Consider the following 19,349-nt stretch of genomic DNA (forward strand, 5'->3'; position numbering starts at 1 on the left):
CATGAACTTCAGATTTTCAGTTATGGATACTGTTTTGTTAATCTTTAGTATCGTGGTAGTGGTTTTGGGCTGTTGGTTGTCTTTTAGTCAAAAAACTTGTTTCACGTGCCTATATAAACTGATGTTTTATAAGTGTGTATATCCTGCTTAAAGTTGCTATCACAATTTTTGAAGCCTCTAATTGAAATTTAATATTTTTATGATTTTTTTTTATATTATTCTCTTTTAAAACAGTTATTTCTAATGATCTATTAGAATATCTATTATCAATTATTTGTGAAATTTCAGAACAGAAAACAGAAAATTTGGAGCTGAAATTTGATAATTTGTAAAAACCCACTGAACTGCATTCAATGGGTTTGGCTTTGGTGACGACTGTGTCTGAACATCAGACTCTAATATTTGTTATAAACTTTACAACTTCATATTTAAATATAATCTCGTTTAATCATTTTACACATGCAAGAAGTTCATTGTTTGTCGTTATATCATAATTCACACTGAATCAGTCTTTGATCAGCAAGGTTGTGCAACAGTCTGCAATAAGCCAAATACACTAACAGGAGACAATCTTCCGACAGAGAGCATGCACTACTTGAGATATCAAAGATAGTTTACACAAGATAACAACAATTTGTCTGTTTAATACTTTCTCTAATTGTCTGTGGATTTCATTTTAAGCCACCCGACATTACAACTATTAAATCTTTCTTTTATTCAAAGGTGATGAAAGGCAAGAGTTTGTCTACCTACAAACCAGCCTGACTGACGATGACGCTTCTAGTTTGGGGATGAATATGGGTTTTGCTCCTCAATAATTTGTATAAGAATGTATCTGGATATGAATAAAACAATTATCGAATTTTATTACATTCAGTTACTAATTAGCAAACATTTTGAGCAGTAAAATTGAAAGTTATTTTCACGGTTCTCATCAGACATTCCTGAATAATAAAGTTGTACGCCCCTATTAATACCAATGTATTTAAAGACGTCAGTTATATAATTTTGAATTGATTAAACCACTTGAAGATATTAAAGCAATTAAACACCTCTTTGATAGTTCCTGTTGTAACACAACTGGGTGCTCCTGATAGGAGTTATGTTGTCATAAACAGACAAACTTCGCAACTTGACGTTGATTTAAACGTCGCCAATAACATCCTCTGATATTTTTATTGATGGATCAATTAGAGTCGCTCATATTTCCAAATTATTTTTTCCTATTTTCCACAAGTTATCCTAATGTTACGTGTCAAAGTGGAGTTAAATACACAAACGACTAGATGACTTTACAGCAGTTTGGCAAATTGATACGATCTTAGTTCTGAAAAACGTTTATTATTATATTAGCTTGACGCTTATCAGACGACAGAATCTCCGTATCAAAAAGTGTATTCAAATTAAACATATTCTGTTTCATTCATCAAAAACAATTTGGAAACATTATCCTATTCTACTATTATAAAATTGATTTTCGTAATAAATGATTATCAATTAGGTTTTGTTTCAATATGTGTTAGTACAAAATCTGAGCGATGCCTCTTTGGTGAAATTGTAAAACAGCTTTTATGTTATTGTATTTATAAAATATGATCGTAATTTTCACGCAAACGTTACCATAAATTGACAGTAACAATAAATTAATTCCAAGGCAGCTGTTGTTACAAAATATGAAGCATATTGTATGTCGCCAGTGTTTGTATAATTCTCCATGGGTAAAGTCTCGATAATGATTCAAACTTTGTCGTTTACGTGTCTTTATCATACCTAGCTATACATATATCATCGACCAGAATTTTATGAACGCATTTTTAATTGACTCCACTGATTCTTTTATCTCAATAAAAATATTCATATACCTAATAAAAATATTCGTATACCTAATAAATTTATTCGTATACCCAATAAAAATGGTTGATACGAAGGGAGCATTCTACCCATACACATGGTAACAATTTGTTTTATGATAATCATACAATCTCGTAGTAAAACAAATCGCAATCCAACAAAACAAGACAAATACTAAAAAAAAAGAACACTCACAGAATATATTCAGCTGAAGATAGATAAAACAACACATAGCAGAGAGAGTGAAGAACAGTCAGATTGTTACTATTCGTAAAGATTTACCTCGGTTTCGCCTCGCTTGACATTAAAAAATAAGGTTGAGAAGTATGATTTAATTATCTCAAGTATACAAAGAACGTGGATTTATATAATTAGTATATAGGTATACCCCATACGACATTCCATAATGAGAAAACCTCATACGCTTTAGCTAAAAATGAAATAGAGAATCAAATGCAGTTTTTGACCTATGTCTCAAAAACTGAAGCATTTAGAGAAAAGCAGACAAGAAGATAAAGTGTTCATTATGCAAAGGTCTACCTGCTCTGAACTGCTCTGAAATGATCAGCCAAATCAGGTATCTGAGTTTTAGGTTATTCCTCCAGAATTAATGAATTTCATGAAATTTTGCAGTTTTCAGTTATTATCTTGAACATTATTATAGATAAAGATAAACCGTAAACAGCAAAAAAATTCAGCAAAGTAATATTTACAAAAATCATATGAAAAAAATGGTCAATTGACCCCTTACGGATTTATCACCCTTTAAAACTGCTGAATTTATACCAGCCAAACTTGGACTGAATGAGTTTCAGAGTATCTAGTATAAATTTGTATATTGTATCTCCTTGTACGCGAAGAATCATAGCTACTATGGCTTAAATGGAACATAGGGGTGTAATGGATTTTTTTGCTTTAAGAAAATATGAAAGATACAAAGAACGTTTAAATGCCTTTTTAAAGCCACTCATTTAAATATATATTGAAAAGAAAAACAAATATTTATGAAAGATTAATTCAAAACTTTGAGGTGAGCGTTTCAGGCTCTTGAGAGCCTCTCGTTTTAATATATAATGATAGTTTTTTGGTCATGAACCAAAAAGTATCATTATGATAACATGCTTTTTCCAATAATAACATGCCTTTTCCAATAAATACTCGTTTATAAACAACTGATTTTATTAGTAGTATTGCAGATATGAAAAACCAAATGTAAGTTTCAATTACTTCTTGCTGGGAAAGGCGCTAATATGTAAAACGTTTATTCGTGACATTTTCGTAATTTTGTTTTATCTTTATCATACCAATTTGTTAACTGATAGCCGTACTCGACGGGTTTTCTTTACTGGTGTCAATGTACTATAGATTAATATATGCATGTATAAAAAAGAAGATGTGGTATGATTCCCAATTAGACAATTCTCCACAAGAGACCAAAATGACAAAGAAATTAACAACTGTAGGTCACCGTTTGGCCTTCAACAATTAACAAAGCCCATACCGCAAGGGTCGCTTCATTTTCCTGTGGATCATTTTCGTTCAAAGAGGATCAATGGTAATTTCGTGGATACTTTTCTAGGTATCGACAAATTTTGCAAACAAGTCTTTAGAAAATTTATATTTCGTTGATTGTTTTAATTCGTGGTTCACCTATATCCGCGATATTCACGAAAATTAGTTCCACTCGAAAAATGATTTATTTACACATTTATTGTTTTTAATCTTTCATTCGTTTTATATCGAGCGCCACTGCAGAGTCTTATGTAGACGAAACGCGTAGCTGGCGTACCAAATTAAAGGTCTTTTAGTAATTTTACAAAAGTTTTTATTACAGGGAAGTTTGTTCACGATATATATAGTGTGATAAAAGTAACAAACAACAAAAATAGTTCGAATTAAAAATTTTAACTGCTTACCATGCTTGTGATAAAGCACCATTTTTCTGCTTTACTTTAGTTTTTGCAATTAGTATACCTGCAGACGACCCTGTCTGGAAAATTGCTCCCCATCTTGGACCACAATGGTACTCAACCATCCATTTCGTTGACCTCAGTCAGTGGAAAACCCAAAGTACTCAACCGTCCACTTCGTTTACCTCAGTCAGTGGCAACCCCAAATTACTCAACCGTCCACTTAGTTTACCTCAGTCAGTGGCAACCCCAAAGTACTCAACCGTCCACTTCGTTTACCTCAGTCAGTGGCAACCCCAAATTACTCAACCGTCCACTTAGTTTACCTCAGTCAGTGGCAACCCCAAAGTACTCAACCGTCCACTTCGTTTACCTCAGTCAGTGGCAACCACAAAGTACTCAACCGTCCACTTAGTTTACCTCAGTCAGTGGCAACCCCAAATTACGCAACCATCCATTTCGTTTACCTCAGTCAGTGGATAACCCAACACCAACCATCCTCTTTGCTTACATCAGTCATGCAGTCGAAAACCCAAAGTACTCAACAATCCACTTCGTTTACCTCAGTCAGTGGAAAAAAACAAAGTATTCAACCAACCTCTTTGTTTACATAAGTCATGCAGGGGAAATCCCAAAGTCCTCAACCATCCTCCTTGTTTATCCTGTCAGTGGAAAAACCCCGAGTACTCAACGTTCCTCTTTGTTTACCTCAGTCAGTGTTAAACTCGAGAGATAAACCATTTACCTCAGACAGTGGAATAACCCGAGTACACTACCATCCTTTTGTTCACCTCAGGCAGTGATAAAATCCAAGTACTCAACCATCATCTGTGTTTACCTCAGTCAGTGGAAAAACCCAAGTACTCAACCATCATCTGTGTTAACATCAGTCATTGGAAAAACACAAAGTACTCAACCATCATCTGTGTTTACCTCAGTCAGTGGAAAAACCCAAGTACTCAACCATCCTCTTTGTTTACCTCAGTCAGTGGAAAAACCCAAAGAACTCAACCATCATCTGTGTTTACCTCAGTCAGTGGAAAACCCAAAGTACTCAACCATCATCTGTGTATACCTCAGTCAGTGGAAAAACCCAAAGTACTCAACCATCATCTGTGTTTACCTCAGTCAGTGGAAAACCCAAAGTACTCAACCATCATCTGTGTTTACCTCAGTCAGTGGAAAAACCCAAAGTACTCAACCATCATCTGTGTAAACATCAGTCAGTGGAAAAACCCAAGTACTCAACCATCATCTGTGTTTACCTCAGTCAGTGGAAAAAAACAAGTACTCAACCATCCTCTTTGTTTACCGCAGTCAGTGGAAAACCCCAAAGTACTCAACCATAATCTGTGTTTACCTCAGTCAGTGGAAACCCCAAAGTACTCAACCATCAGTTTTGTTTACCTCAGTCAGTGAAAAACCCAAAGTACTCAACCATCATCTGTGTTTACATCAGTCATTGGAAAAAAACCAAGTACTCAACCATCATCTGTGTTAACATCAGTCATTGGAAAAAAAACAAGTACTCAACCATCATCTGTGTTTTCCTCAGTCATTGGAAAAACACATGTACTCAACCATCATCTGTGTTTACCTCAGTCAGTGGAAAACCCAAAGTACTCAACCATCATCTGTGTATACCTCAGTCAGTGGAAAAACCAAAAGTACTCAACCATCATCTGTATTTACCTCAGTCAGTGGAAAACCCAAAGTACTCAACCATCATCTGTGTTTACCTCAGTCAGTGGAAAAACCCAAAGTACTCAACCATCATCTGTGTAAACATCAGTCAGTGGAAAAACCCAAGTACTCAACCATCATCTGTGTTTACCTCAGTCAGTGGAAAAAAACAAGTACTCAACCATCCTCTTTGTTTACCGCAGTCAGTGGAAAACCCCAAAGTACTCAACCATAATCTGTGTTTACCTCAGTCAGTGGAAACCCCAAAGTACTCAACCATCAGTTTTGTTTACCTCAGTCAGTGAAAAACCCAAAGTACTCAACCATCATCTGTGTTTACATCAGTCATTGGAAAAAAACCAAGTACTCAACCATCATCTGTGTTAACATCAGTCATTGGAAAAAAAACAAGTACTCAACCATCATCTGTGTTTTCCTCAGTCATTGGAAAAACACATGTACTCAACCATCATCTGTGTTTACCTCAGTCAGTGGAAAAACCCAAAGTACTCAACCATCATCTGTGTTTACCTCAGTCAGTAGAAAACCCAAAGTACTCAATTATCCTCTGTGTTAACCTCAGTCAGTTGAAAACCGCAAGTACTCAACCATCCTCTTTGTTTACCTCAGTCAGTGGAAAACCCAAAGTACTCAATCAACCCCTTTGTTTACTTCAGTCAGTCAGTGGAAAACCCAAAGTACTCAACCATCCTCTTTGTTTATCTCAGTGAGTGGAAAACCCAAAGTACTCAAACATCATCTGTGTTTACCTCAGTCAGTGGAAAAACCCAAGTACTCAACTATCATCTGTGTTTACCTCAGTCAGTGGAGAACCCAAAGTACTCAACCATCATCTGTGTTTTACCTCAGTCAGTTGAAAACCGCAAGTACTCAACCATCCTCTTTGTTTACCTCAGTCAGTGGAAAACCCAAAGTACTCAATCAACCCCTTTGTTTACTTCAGTCAGTCAGTGGAAAACCCAAAGTACTCAACCATCCTCTTTGTTTATCTCAGTCAGTGGAAAACCCAAAGTACTCAACCATCATCTGTGTTTACCTCAGTCAGTGGAAAAACCCAAGTACTCAACTATCATCTGTGTTTACCTCAGTCAGTGGAAAACCCAAAGTACTCAATTATCCTCTCTGTTTACCTCAGTCAGTTGAAAACCGCAAGTACTCAACCATCATCTGTGTTTACCTCATTCAGCGGAAAACCAAAGTTATAACAAGAAAGTTATTTTCAAATCAATAAAAACATGTAATTTTTTATTACAAAATATACTTTACAATACCCAACTAAAGAATTCTGCCAGACACTAAATCAAGCTTAAAGTACTTGAATTACAGGAGTAAGCATCATCTATTATAACGTTCTGTATAGTTGTTGATTATTCAAAATCTACTAATTTAAAAATGTGACCTACCGAACTAGGCTATTTACCGAGTTTGTAATAACATGAGCAACACGACGGGTAACACATGTGGAGCAGGATCTGTTTACCATTCCGGAGCATCTGAGATCACCCCTAATTGTTGGTGGGGTTCATGTTGCCTAAATGTTTTAGATTTCTAGGCTGTGTCATGGTACTATGATTTGTCTGTTTGTCTTTTTTTTGAAAGCTATGGCGTTGTCAGTTTATTTTCTATCTTATTTGACTGTCCCTCTGGTATTTTTCGCCCCTCTTTTACAGAAACGTTGCCCAACAACAAGTACAGTTCATGTCCTTTTTGTCCACCTTTTTTTAATTAAAACGTTTGATTTATTGAAAATCATGTAGGTTTTTAACATTACTTTTTTTGTACTGACATTACAAGATATTACCCCCTTAAAGAACTGTAAAAGGGTTGTCTCTAACACATCTGTATATTAACACTTTACTTCACAGTTTTATCATACGGGATGATGACACCTACGCTTTTCTCTTTCGCAAACGACTTCTTTGTTTAAACGTTCAAGGGATCACGATCTACTGTTTAAATAAGTAATGATTATCAGAAGTTTCAGTTTTGATAATAGAGTTTGCTCAAGAGGTGTGAAAGTGATAAATATTAGGTTTTAATTTCTGTGAGAAATGTGTATTAATTTAACACCTTTTGTTAATATTTACAAATATGAGTATACATTCAATGGCCTGCTACAAATTGTTCACACTATTTGTTTACTTAAAGCAATTGATTTGGTAGGTGACGGAAATATGAGCATTTACCTCTTAATTAAGAGTAACAGCTTGCTAGATATAGCTTTATTGATGTAATAGGGACATGCACGGCTTATTTCATAATACAATTATGACCGGTTATATCACATATTTTAGGTCTTGAGACCACAAAAAAAAACACACTAATTTATCGGATTTGGCTATACTTTTTGGACCTTATGGATTATAGCTCTTCATCTTTTATATAAGCTTTGGATTTCAAATATTTTGGCCACGAGCATCACTGAAGAGACATGTATTGTCGAAATGCGCATCTGGTGCAAGAAAATTGGTACCGTTAATTTTAATTATCCCTGTTCCATGTCGATATGGCTGTATCCTATCGGGTACCTGATAATGGTAAATCTAGAAAAACAGGGGTTGTTTTATTGCTGCCTTAGTGACGTATGTTTAAATTTAATCGAATACAAAAAGTACAAAGTTAAGTGGTCAAGGATTCTTGATATTTCACGGTTCAAAACTAGATGGATTACATACTGTAATAATGCCTGCGATATAAGCCAAACCATATCAAAATCTAGACTCCAAAGACCTGCGATTTCTCTGCTGAGACAATACCCGTGGTAGAGTACTACCACTGGCATATCCTATAAATGATATACCTCCACCAAGTGATGTCACAACTGATAAACTACCAATGGAACATATAATTACTAAACTACTAGCACTAGGACTTCTAATTATATACGTTTCCAGTTATGTTTTACCACAACTGGGTGATGATACTGCTGATGAGTTTGTCGTTGAAGACGACACTATCGATGAACTTTTATGCTATGTGGTACCATTCGCCAAGTAGCAAGTCTAATTTCGTACAATTATATTAAAAAAAAAATCAAAGCCTGAGGCTCCAAGAATGCGAAACAGTTGCTAAGTAATCTCGATTGTTTTGTTTATGTTGTCGTCTGTCCATTGTGGTTAAAAGAATATAGTTTCTATGTATGTTGGTATATGTGTTTGTTCCACTTCAGTGTTTCTGTTGTTCAGTTGCTTTCCTTTTATGACCGGTTTTAGTTTGTTACCCGGATTCGTTTTCTCTCAATCGGTTTAATATTTATTATAATTTTGTTTTCTTTTTGACTCATCTGTATATATAGCGTTCTCAGCATTTGGTAAAATTAAAAATAATAAATACCAGAGAAAGGAAGTTTCGTTTTGCTATATTTGGGATTTTGTACTTTTAAGTGATGTATTGCTGTTTACATCTAAATTAGAAAAAAAATGTTTACTGACCCAAGGCCACAACTGGGTTACTATGTATTACCACCTTCAAAGATGATTATACAAATCCTTAAATAACTTGAACCTTATCAAGATATGACAACTTAGTATCTATCCATCAATTCATCACATACAGTGACAGCTAACCAATAAGTCACACCAAAATTGACCTTACTGCACCGAGTAAAAACAAAAACAAAACCCAATTTGCTGGTGTCCATTTTAACAACATACAATTGCTAAGTCTGCAAACTATCTCAGAAAACCTTAACCCCAAGAAATATCTACGATTATATTTCGAATAAACACTAACACTCAGTGGTTCATAGAGTTTACGTCGATGAGAAGTGTGCTCTAGAGCCACCGTTAAGCGAACTACTAACGGAATAGTGTTAGGTTGTTCGCTTAAGAGATATCAGTTCAACAAGACCTTCTTTTAGGATTCGGGTTTTAAGACAAGACTAATTTAAATATTTCTCGTTGGTCTGGTTGTCATTCTACAAGTCCTTCTTGAATCACATTCTTAAAAGTGCAGTACATTTCGTCTTAAAATGGTCTAGTTTGAATAATATTTGTTTATAGACCCGAGAAATTTTCGTTGTTTTGCGATCATGTGTTTTTTTTTTTATATATTTATTCCCTGGCTGCTTATCGTTTGATGTTGTTTTGCCGTGTTTTTAATGCTTTTAGCGAATTTCATTGTTTTGCGACTGCGTTTTCAGTGGTCTAAATGATTTCAGTTGTTTTTGTGACCGCTTATTTTTATATGCTTGATTGATAATCGTTGTTTTGCAACCGTTTTTTAATGATCTGACTGATTTTAGTGATAAGCAACCACGTTTTTAAAGGTCTGAATGTAAATCGTTGTTTTGTAACTGAGTTTTTGAAGTTTTTATTAAAATATTTTTTTTCGCGATTGCCGCCGTCTTAGGCAGCAACCATTTGATTTTCGGGGGGGGGGGGGGCGGGGCGGGGCGGGGGTATGGATTTTTTTGTTTGTTTCAAGTTTTTGGAGAGAAAAAATAATTTGTTTTTGACACTGAGAAAAAAATTTGTTTGTTTCACCCTCAGCTGCCACTATATGTAATGCTAAAATTGAAAGAAGAAAAAATGTTTTCGACTTGTTGCCAAAAAAAAAAGATTGTCTTTCGCCGAAGTCGAAAAAAAGTTTGTCCAGAAAAAAAATCCATAGCCCCCATGTGATGCTTTCTGATGTTTTAATTCACGCTTTCTTTGGAAATATAAATCAAAAATTGAAACTTTTGTCAAGGTTCGATTTAGCCTCTTTCTTTTGCCATGTTTTGTGTTGGTAATTTCCTGTACCAAATGACCAAAGGAATTTAGATGTGACGAATACCATGCAGACTACTAATTGTTCAATATAGCTTTATGTTTTCAAAACTACAAGTTTGTTGCTATCATTCTTGTCCCTTGTGATATTTTTCACCATGATAAATATCACAGAAAGTGAAACAATCCCACATATCATTTCAAAAGAACAACAAAAGTAAAAGACGTGTTATTATAACTCGTATAACTGTAAAAAAATAAACGAAACTTTGTTTAAGGGCCATTAATTAAAGATGCTTTTAACCTTTTCACACAACAACTTAAAACATAGCAGTAAAATTACTATTGTTAATAGGCGCTGCCATAAAAGAGTTAAAATTGCAATGGGTAGTGCAAATCCAATTTAAAATTGAGAAGGCACTTCAAAGAATAACGATGTATAAGTGTTACAACTCTTCTGACGGTCGACACTTCATTTAAACCTCTTTATCATACTTATATATTACGAGGCCATCAGGAAGGAGCACTCGAATACCGTCATTCATTGTTGTCTATAGAACTCACTTTCTTTATTCATTTGACGCTGTTTTTACATCAGTGTTGCAATTGTCTTAAACAACTTTAAACATGTAGTAAAATTAAAAGTTTAAAAGCTAGAGCAACCTATCGGAGGACCAAGGTGGTGGCATTTTGTTTCCACCACAGCTTGACACTTATAGAAGTAAACAATCTCACTCTGACATCCACTACAACTTACTACAGTGACTAAATCATTGAGATAAGTATAATTACTTAACTTGAAAATGCCTGGACTTCCTATGTCTTATCCAGTCCACCCTGTTTAAGTACTGTCGTAGTATGATCAGTTCCTGGTAGTTAGTTTTATTTTCATGTTTGAAAGTTTGAGTTTTGCTTTTGTTGTATTTTTTTTTATCAAAATTACACTTTACTATTGAACAATTATACATTAATTCATATTAAGTCTTAATATTGTTCACTATTGAACGTATAATTTGCGTATTTCTCGTGTCTTTGGTATTGCATTTATTTGTAGTGTATTCCCGTCATGTTATGTTGTCATTTTAGCGTCTTGTCAAGTATTGTCATAAAGCGCGGAGGTATTGTAAGCCACAAAACCAGATTAAACCCACCATTTTTTCTTAGAATGTCCCGTACCAAGTCAGGAATATATTAGTTGTTATATAATAGTTAGTTTCTTTTTATGTGTTGCATTGTTGTTTGTTTTTGATACATTGCAGTGGCCTGTCGTTTCGTTGTTTTCCACTTACAGTTAAATGATGTGGTCTCTCGGTTTAAGTTTGTAACCCGGATTTGTTTTATGTCAATCGATTTATGACTTTTGAACAGCGATATACTACTGCTGCCTTTATTTTCGTATCTTGTTAGTATTATGACTATTTTGATATAAACAAATATAAACCCATAAAGTACCAGGTGTAAATTACATGATGAAAACAATTGATATAGAAGAAGAATCTGACCGAATTGACACAGATTAGGACCAGACCCTTACATACACAATATTCACAGTTTTTGTGTTGAAATCCGTTATATAAAATATTGGTATTAAATCCATTACATAAACTGTTGCAATTAAGCTCATTATATAAAATGTTGGTTTTAGTAGATATAAACTTATTATTTAAGACTATTATTTTACACCATAATAAGATATTTGATTATTGCTTGCATCGGTACTAACTTGGATTTTGTATTTTGATGAATTCAAATAAAAAGAAATTGACAAACTTAAGGTAAATCTGTGTTTCTTTATATTGTAATGAAAGCGTATGGTCCTACTTACAGTCGATACTATATTTACTTATGTTTTGCATGCGCAATAACATGCTTTTTTCAGGCTGTTTATGACGTTTTTACCCTAAAGTCGGATGTGTAATGATTGATAGTTTTGTCTGGGAGAAAACTATATTTTCATTAGTTGTAATTGACTTTACCTTAGTTTCCACGAACTAGAATAACAGAATAAAAAAATGCTTTAAGAAGGGAAGTAGAAAAATAGTTTATTTCTATTGAAAGTGTATTCAAAAAATCAGCAAAAGAACTAGTGATTTGAAGTAATCTTGTATTTTCAGGGAAAATGAATTAATCGGTATTAAAAGCTTTGAATAACCCCGAAGACATTCGGCACATGAACATTAAGTTTTGTTCATTTTCATCCCCATCCCCATCTGATATCAAATCATGTCGTTTTACACTATTGGAACCAATTTTATTCCTCTGCTTTGCAATATGCAAATAGAATCAACGCCTCTTTTTTTATATATTTTCTTAAAAGAAACGTTCTTATATCTTATCAATGAAACTACAATGTACCTTTTTTGTCACTATTATGCTGTATATTACAGCAGAATAATCCAAGCAAATAAGCAAATAACAATCTAAACATTAAATAAACTTTAAACGCATCGAATATACTACACGGCGATGTGAGTAGTTTTGCGGAATGCAAAAAATGCATAGAACTTTTGTGATTTATACTGTTATACGAGGTATAAGAATAGTGAAGTATATATGAACCAACTGAGATTTTTTGTTATAATTAACGTAAAAACACACATATACAAAATATTAGATTCCAATATATCGTCTTCCATAGTGTAAACGTGCTTATATCATCAGCCGAGCCAGAATCGCCTAGAGCAGGTCTAGACAAAATATAGTATTTTGCCCGAAGTTTCAAAAATTGCATGCCATAGTTGAGGGTCTTGATTGGTAGGGTGTTACTGAATTTTAGTTTTAAGGCCTTTTTTGTCTATTCGACAGAAGGCCAACATGACCATATTCATATAACAAAACACTATTGGGGTACATTTTCATTGATACCTTAGTCGAACATCAAACACGAGAGAATCGTTCCAAATTTGAAATGCTCAAGTCCACAAGAAATATCCGATTAAACACCACCATAAAGGAGAGAAAATACGTTTTTAAGAAAGCGAAGATACTCTCTTCTACTTAAATTTTGACATGGGTGTTCATGATGTCAGTTGCAATAATTAGTTTTTATTTATAGTTACTTTACATAAATGAGATCGTCGGTTTTCTCCTCTAAATTATGTTTTATATTTGTCATGTCGGGTGTTCTAATAACTTGCTTTTCGGTACGAGCTGTGTCCGTTGAATTGACTAAGGTCGTGCGATGATCAATATTCATTTTGGTCTCTGGTGGAAAGTAGCCTCGTCATATGGCAAAAAAATATATATATATATTTATAATTTAATTTTGGATGTAACGCATCTTCTGATTGGCTGACGTTATTTTTGTTATGAGCCCATATACATAATAAAGTCATGCGACCGTGACGTCATCAACGTTTTTTCATTGATTTCTACGGTTTAAAATGGAATTTAGAATTAAATTATAAGAAATAACTGTAATATTTTCTCTGTCTATTTGAAATAACATAAAAAAATGTGGTGCACATTGTTAAATAACGCGCGTAGTGTGCACCAAAATTTTTATGTTATTTCTTCACAGACAGAAAAACATTAGTCATTCCTTAAATATATTGGGGAGTAAACAAATTATAACATAAGTTTTGAAATAGGACTATAAATCAAATAAACGATGGATTTCATTGTAATGAAGAAAAAAACTGGAATGAATTAGAAATAAATTCGGCAGCAACCTAACAACAACAAATTATCAGGCATCTCAAGATCAACATATACAGTCATACATAAATAAGGCCGTTAGTTTTCTCGTTTGAATTGCGTTACATTTGTCATTGCGGGGCCTTTTACAGCTGACTATGAGGTATGAGATTTTTTCATTGTCGAAGGCCGTACGATGACCTAAAGCTGTTAATTAATTTGTCATTTGGTTTCTTGTGCAGATCTGTCTCATTGGCAATCATACATATTCTTCTTTTTTTATAATCAGCAGGAGATATATACAGTATCACAAGCTCTTTTTATTGTCCCGATTTTGTTAAGTTTGTAAACAATTTCAACAGAGACTACCAGGTATCTCCCAGAAATTTCAAAAGAGCATTGAGACATAAAATGACGCTCTTCAGACCCTGATTCGCCAACGTGTCTGAAGTTTAATGTTCACAGTTTCTAAACATCTAGACTAATAGAAAATGACATTTTACTCCGATCTGTTGTAGACGTGATAATTTAAATCTTATTTTACTAACCAGTTTTGATATTTACAATTTCTCATTATCTACTTTAGTTTATAAAATTAAATGTGTATTTATTAAAAACATAACTGTCAAGGGCAATAACTCATATTATTTTGTTAGCGCTTTAGTTAAACAGTTTATAAGTTATTGCACGAAAATCTGTTGGCAGTCTCCCGCACTTCAGAAACTCTGTCAAAATCGTTGTCAAGGATCGATACCTCCTATAAGTTCAACTTACGATTGAAACTTTTTTTACTTATCTGTTTATATAGATCTTATTATTCTGGGAATTTTTATTCTGAGGTTTTAAGTTTACAATATGATAACCACACATTTCAAAATTAACATCTCAGTAGCAGAAACTTGAAAAAAGGTGTCCAATTTTTCTGAAATTTTTTGATTTTTAGATATTTAAGTAAAAAAAATATGCAACCTATTTTAAACAACATCATTCATGTTTGTAGATGAATCAAACAGTCGGATATAATTTGTGTCAAGATTCTCTTTGGGATATTCAAGTAAAGCGTGGTAACATTTTGCCTGGCAGTCTACGATAACGGTCAGACAGACGATGACAGACGCCAGGTGGCAATATAGCTCACGTGCATCGGGGATTCAGCATGTTTTTATCTTGGCCCTGACCTGGAATGACATTATCGGGCCTACACGTTTCTTCCAAGAGGCAACAATTATTTTTTAAATGTCGATTTAAATGAGCACCTGTCTTCTTTTTCTCTCTCCTAAAATCATCGTCCGACATTCAAACAAGCCTACTCATTAGAAAACTGTTAGTTTTTATTAATGAAACTTTCATTAATAATCTAGCTGCATTTTATAAAAATGTTTACGCAAACACTTTTTTCCATAAGATTATTTTATTTTAGTGAAATTTATCGAATATTTTAACTTTAAAAGTTAGCAACTGTTTAAATTATTAATTTTTTTTAGCAAATACGAAGTCGACCCTCGACCTTGGCAAATGCCATACTTCTGGGGTTGATCAATCCTGAAGCATTTATATAAATACCTGTGTTTGTGTGTGTGTAACGAGAGGACGTGAACTAGCCTTGATATTGAAAAAGCCATATATCTTTGCTGTATGTATCAACTTTATCAAGAGTCAAAAGTTACATAAAAGGATAAACTGGGATATGTTAATTCAACAACAAAAAGAAATTAAACATTAATCAAGGGAAAAAAATACTGATCAATGCAGATTACCGCGAGAAATTTTCCAGAAAGTAAAGATGTCTATTATAGATCAACAAACGGTCATCAATTATACAATATCGTTGTAACCCCTCCGCCACCCCACCCCTTTTAACACGAGACAATGTTGAAACAGCATATAAAAAAAACTGTTAAAATCAGTTGCAACTTGCTTACCTTTATAGATCGGGACGAGGCACAAACAACTTACATAATCAAAGTACTGAAGTACTGAACATTGGATGGCTGCAGTACTTGTGGTTTACCATTTATTAAAAAGAATACGTGCCTGGAAATACGCGAATACAGACACGGGTATAGTGAACAAGTTGTTAAATATACACACCGTTAGAAGGTGCCAAAGAAACATCACTGCATGTCCAAAAATGGAAAATCAACAATCATGAACGAAAATTGTCTGTTTTTTCATAAAGTTTCCCTTCTGTAACTGAAAGATCCTCAAGCAATGTAGAATAGACCAATTATTGCTGTTGTATTAGATTTTTTTAGTGTCAGTTTCATTGGGTTAATTTCAACAGTAAAATTAGAAAAAAATCTTGATTATATATTTATAGCAAAATATTATTTAATAGAAGGGTAATTTGTCAATTAAACATATTTCAGATAGATCTTTACTGAGTTTAGCAACTAATTATTGTTAAAATATTTCCCAGAAACCTTGCTTCCTACACGTTTTCAATGATACAATAACCGTTCTAAAAATGCCAAATATGAACACCTTTCCTGTATTAAAACATGTCATTTTTGACATTTTTAAAAGAAGGCTCATAAGTTGAAGACTGTTATTTCTTTGAAGAAATAAAAAGTTATGATGTGCTTTTCACCCCGAAAGTATATAACAGAAAGAGAAATCCTGCTCCGTGATACGATTATATCAACAATTTCATACTCAAGTTTCGCAAGCTGTTTCAAGCAGCACTTCAAGGCCAAAAACAAGCAGTTAAAATTACCAAAAAAGTCAAAAGTATCGGTTTTACTACCATTCTTGGCGATGCAAATATGTATTATATTTCTTCTTTTTTTTATTTACAAAAGACGATATTTTAATACAGTTTTCCTTATTTCACAACTTTTTTTTATTTTGGATTGAAACTAGTTTAATGGCTAGCCAAACATCACACTGTATGACAATATTAAAAAGATATATAGCTAAAATGACAACACTACGTGACAGAAATACAACACACTCACATGTAAGAAGATTCATCACAGAGAAACACAAAAACAAATAATATAATAGTCGACAAACATCCAAACCACACAACAACAACAAACATATTCTACGAACGAACGACAGACACCACAGGGTCTCTCAAACAGTGACTAATATGCAATCTCGTCACTCTTCAATTATTTTCGCAATACTCTTCAAAACATATTTAATGACAATGATGTTATGGAAAGGAAATTTTATAATTATCTGGACTAAAAATTATAAGACATAACCGTAATCATAACAGAAACTACATGAATGTTGGATGTACAAAATCCTGAAATAGTTCGTAGATTCTGTATAAAACGAACGGAAAACGACGTACAGTGATTACAAGTTCGGAAATATGACCACTGTGTTTGTTTTGTTTTTTTTTCTTTAGCGGAGATCATTTTTTGAACTTATCGAAAAGTTTGCCGAATTTAGCGGCGTTCAAGACATTAGCGAAACAATGTAGTGGACTTTAATGGTGCCACAAAACACACCACACAAATAAACAAAAGAATTATTTTTTAATTTATCTGATTAAGTGATAAAAACATCTATAGAATATTAGCGAAAGAGTCTTTTTATAATTAATTATAAGAATCAAGCAGAATTTTTAAAAGCCACAATAAGAATATAACAGCAATTTCACGTTAAAAACCCAATTGAATTTCCGGAATTTGAAAGACTAATACATCATATATAAATTAGTTTTTAATTTTCCATTTTTCCATCGACATTTGATATTCACAAATGTCAGCAAAGCTTTGGTCTACTGTAACCAAGAATATTAACGCCTTTGATTAAACTGCTATCTCCTGCTGTGAACGAATTACGCACGTTTGTATTTATTTACGTCAAAGAATTAAGATAGCAAGAGTATTGACCATTCATAAAAGTACTTTGTAGGTAACTGATGAAGAATTGACCATTCATAAAACTAAGGTGGGAGAAAACTATTACATATTTTTCCAATCACACTACAACGAAAAATGCTGGATGTAAAAATGTGATCTTACTATTTTATTATTTACTAAACTGCACTTATTAGTAGTAACATTCGTTCAAGGGCGAATCCAGCCATTTTAAAAGAGGGCCCCAACCGAGGACAAAGGGGGTCCAAGTATATGTCCTCATTTAAATGCACTGATCGTTAAAAAAATGGGGTTCCAATCCCCGGACCTCCAACAACCCCAACATCCCCCTCCCCCCATTGGTATCATCGGGGACTTACAGCCAAGCAGCAGGGGTGGGGACTTACAGCCGAGCAGCAGTGGTGAGGACTTACAGCTAAGCAGTAGTGGTGGGGACTTACAGCTAATCAGTAGTGGTGGGGACGTACAGCCAAGCAGCAGTGGTGGGGACTTACAGCTAAGCAGCAGTGGTGGGAACTTACAGCCAAGCAGCAGTGATTTGGACCTACAGCCAAGCAGCAGTGGTTGGGACGTACAGCCATGCAGCAGTGGTGGGGACTTGCAGCCAATCAGCAGTGGTGGGGATTTACAGCCAAGCAGTAGTGGTGGGGACTTACAGCCAAGCAGCAGTGGTGGGGACGTACAGCCAAGCAGTAGTGGTGGGGATTTACAGCCAAGCAGCAGTGGTGGGGACTTACAGCCAAGCAGCAGTGGTGGGGACTTACAGCCAAGCAGCAGTGGTGGGGACGTACAGCCAAGCAGTAGTGGTGGGGACTTACAGCCAAGCAGTAGTGGTGGGGACGTACAGCCAAGCAGCAGTGGTGGGGACTTACAGCCAAGCAGCAGTGGTGGGGACTTACAGCCAAGCAGCAGTGGTGGGGATTTACAGCCAAGCAGCAGTGGTGGGGACGTACAGCCAAGCAGTAGTGGTGGGGACTTACAGCCAAGCAGTAGTGGTGGGGACGTACAGCCAAGCAGCAGTGGTGGGGACTTACAGCCAAGCAGCAGTGGTGGGGACTTACAGCCAAGCAGCAGTGGTGGGGACCTACAGCCAAGCAGCAGTGTTATCGACGTCTTCAACTTTATCATTAGGGGTTATAGTTTTTAAAATACTTAAATTCATGTATCGCAGTTGTTACTATCTACTCTATATTTTTTTTTACAGAAGACAGATTACTATATAAGATAAGATAAGATAAGATAAGATATTTTATTTTCCAATTATGGGCCCCAAAGGGCATAAACATCACAACATCAATAATTTTTTTCATAATACAATACAAACAATGAGATAAAAAAAAAAAAAAGTTAAACGAGAACTATTTAAGTTCTTAAAGAATACGTAGATAAAGAATCTATAGTATGTTTTTTTTTAATACTAATGCATTTTATTGCAAGTGTGGTTGATATAGATAACAAACAAGTAGCCCAAAAAGAAAAAAAGAAAAATAGATATCCACATATGTATAATACACAAAAAGTTGGATCAATTAAATATATAATAATTAGCCAAAAAGAAAGTAGAAATTAAACATGTCCATGACTCATCCTGTGTCAGCAGCAAATAGGAAAGCATTATGGTTTCCTAAAGGCAGCTGACACCAGGGGGCGATACCTTATGGGCCATAGGCATGTAAAATGTGTGTAAATGTCTCTTTCCT

At 34.5% G+C, this 19,349-nt stretch overlaps 1 protein-coding gene across 1 annotated transcript; it reads left to right on the top strand.

Annotated features, from left to right (window-relative positions):
- The first annotated feature begins 17,935 nt into the window (after window positions 1-17,935).
- Window positions 17,936-18,796, top strand: LOC134681563 (probable GH family 25 lysozyme 3). The gene has a single exon (XM_063541209.1). It carries the CDS (start codon window positions 17,936-17,938, stop codon window positions 18,794-18,796), a length of 861 nt encoding a protein of 286 aa, XP_063397279.1.
- Window positions 18,797-19,349: the final 553 nt, after the last annotated feature.

Source organism: Mytilus trossulus, chromosome 8 (assembly GCF_036588685.1).
Source record: "Mytilus trossulus isolate FHL-02 chromosome 8, PNRI_Mtr1.1.1.hap1, whole genome shotgun sequence".
Lineage (NCBI taxonomy): Eukaryota > Metazoa > Mollusca > Bivalvia > Mytilida > Mytilidae > Mytilus > Mytilus trossulus.

What these genes read in the sequence shown, in the direction of transcription:
- LOC134681563 (XM_063541209.1), top strand. Translation starts at nt 17,936, where the DNA reads ATGGGGTTCCAATCCCCGGACCTCCAACAACCCCAACATCCCCCTCCC.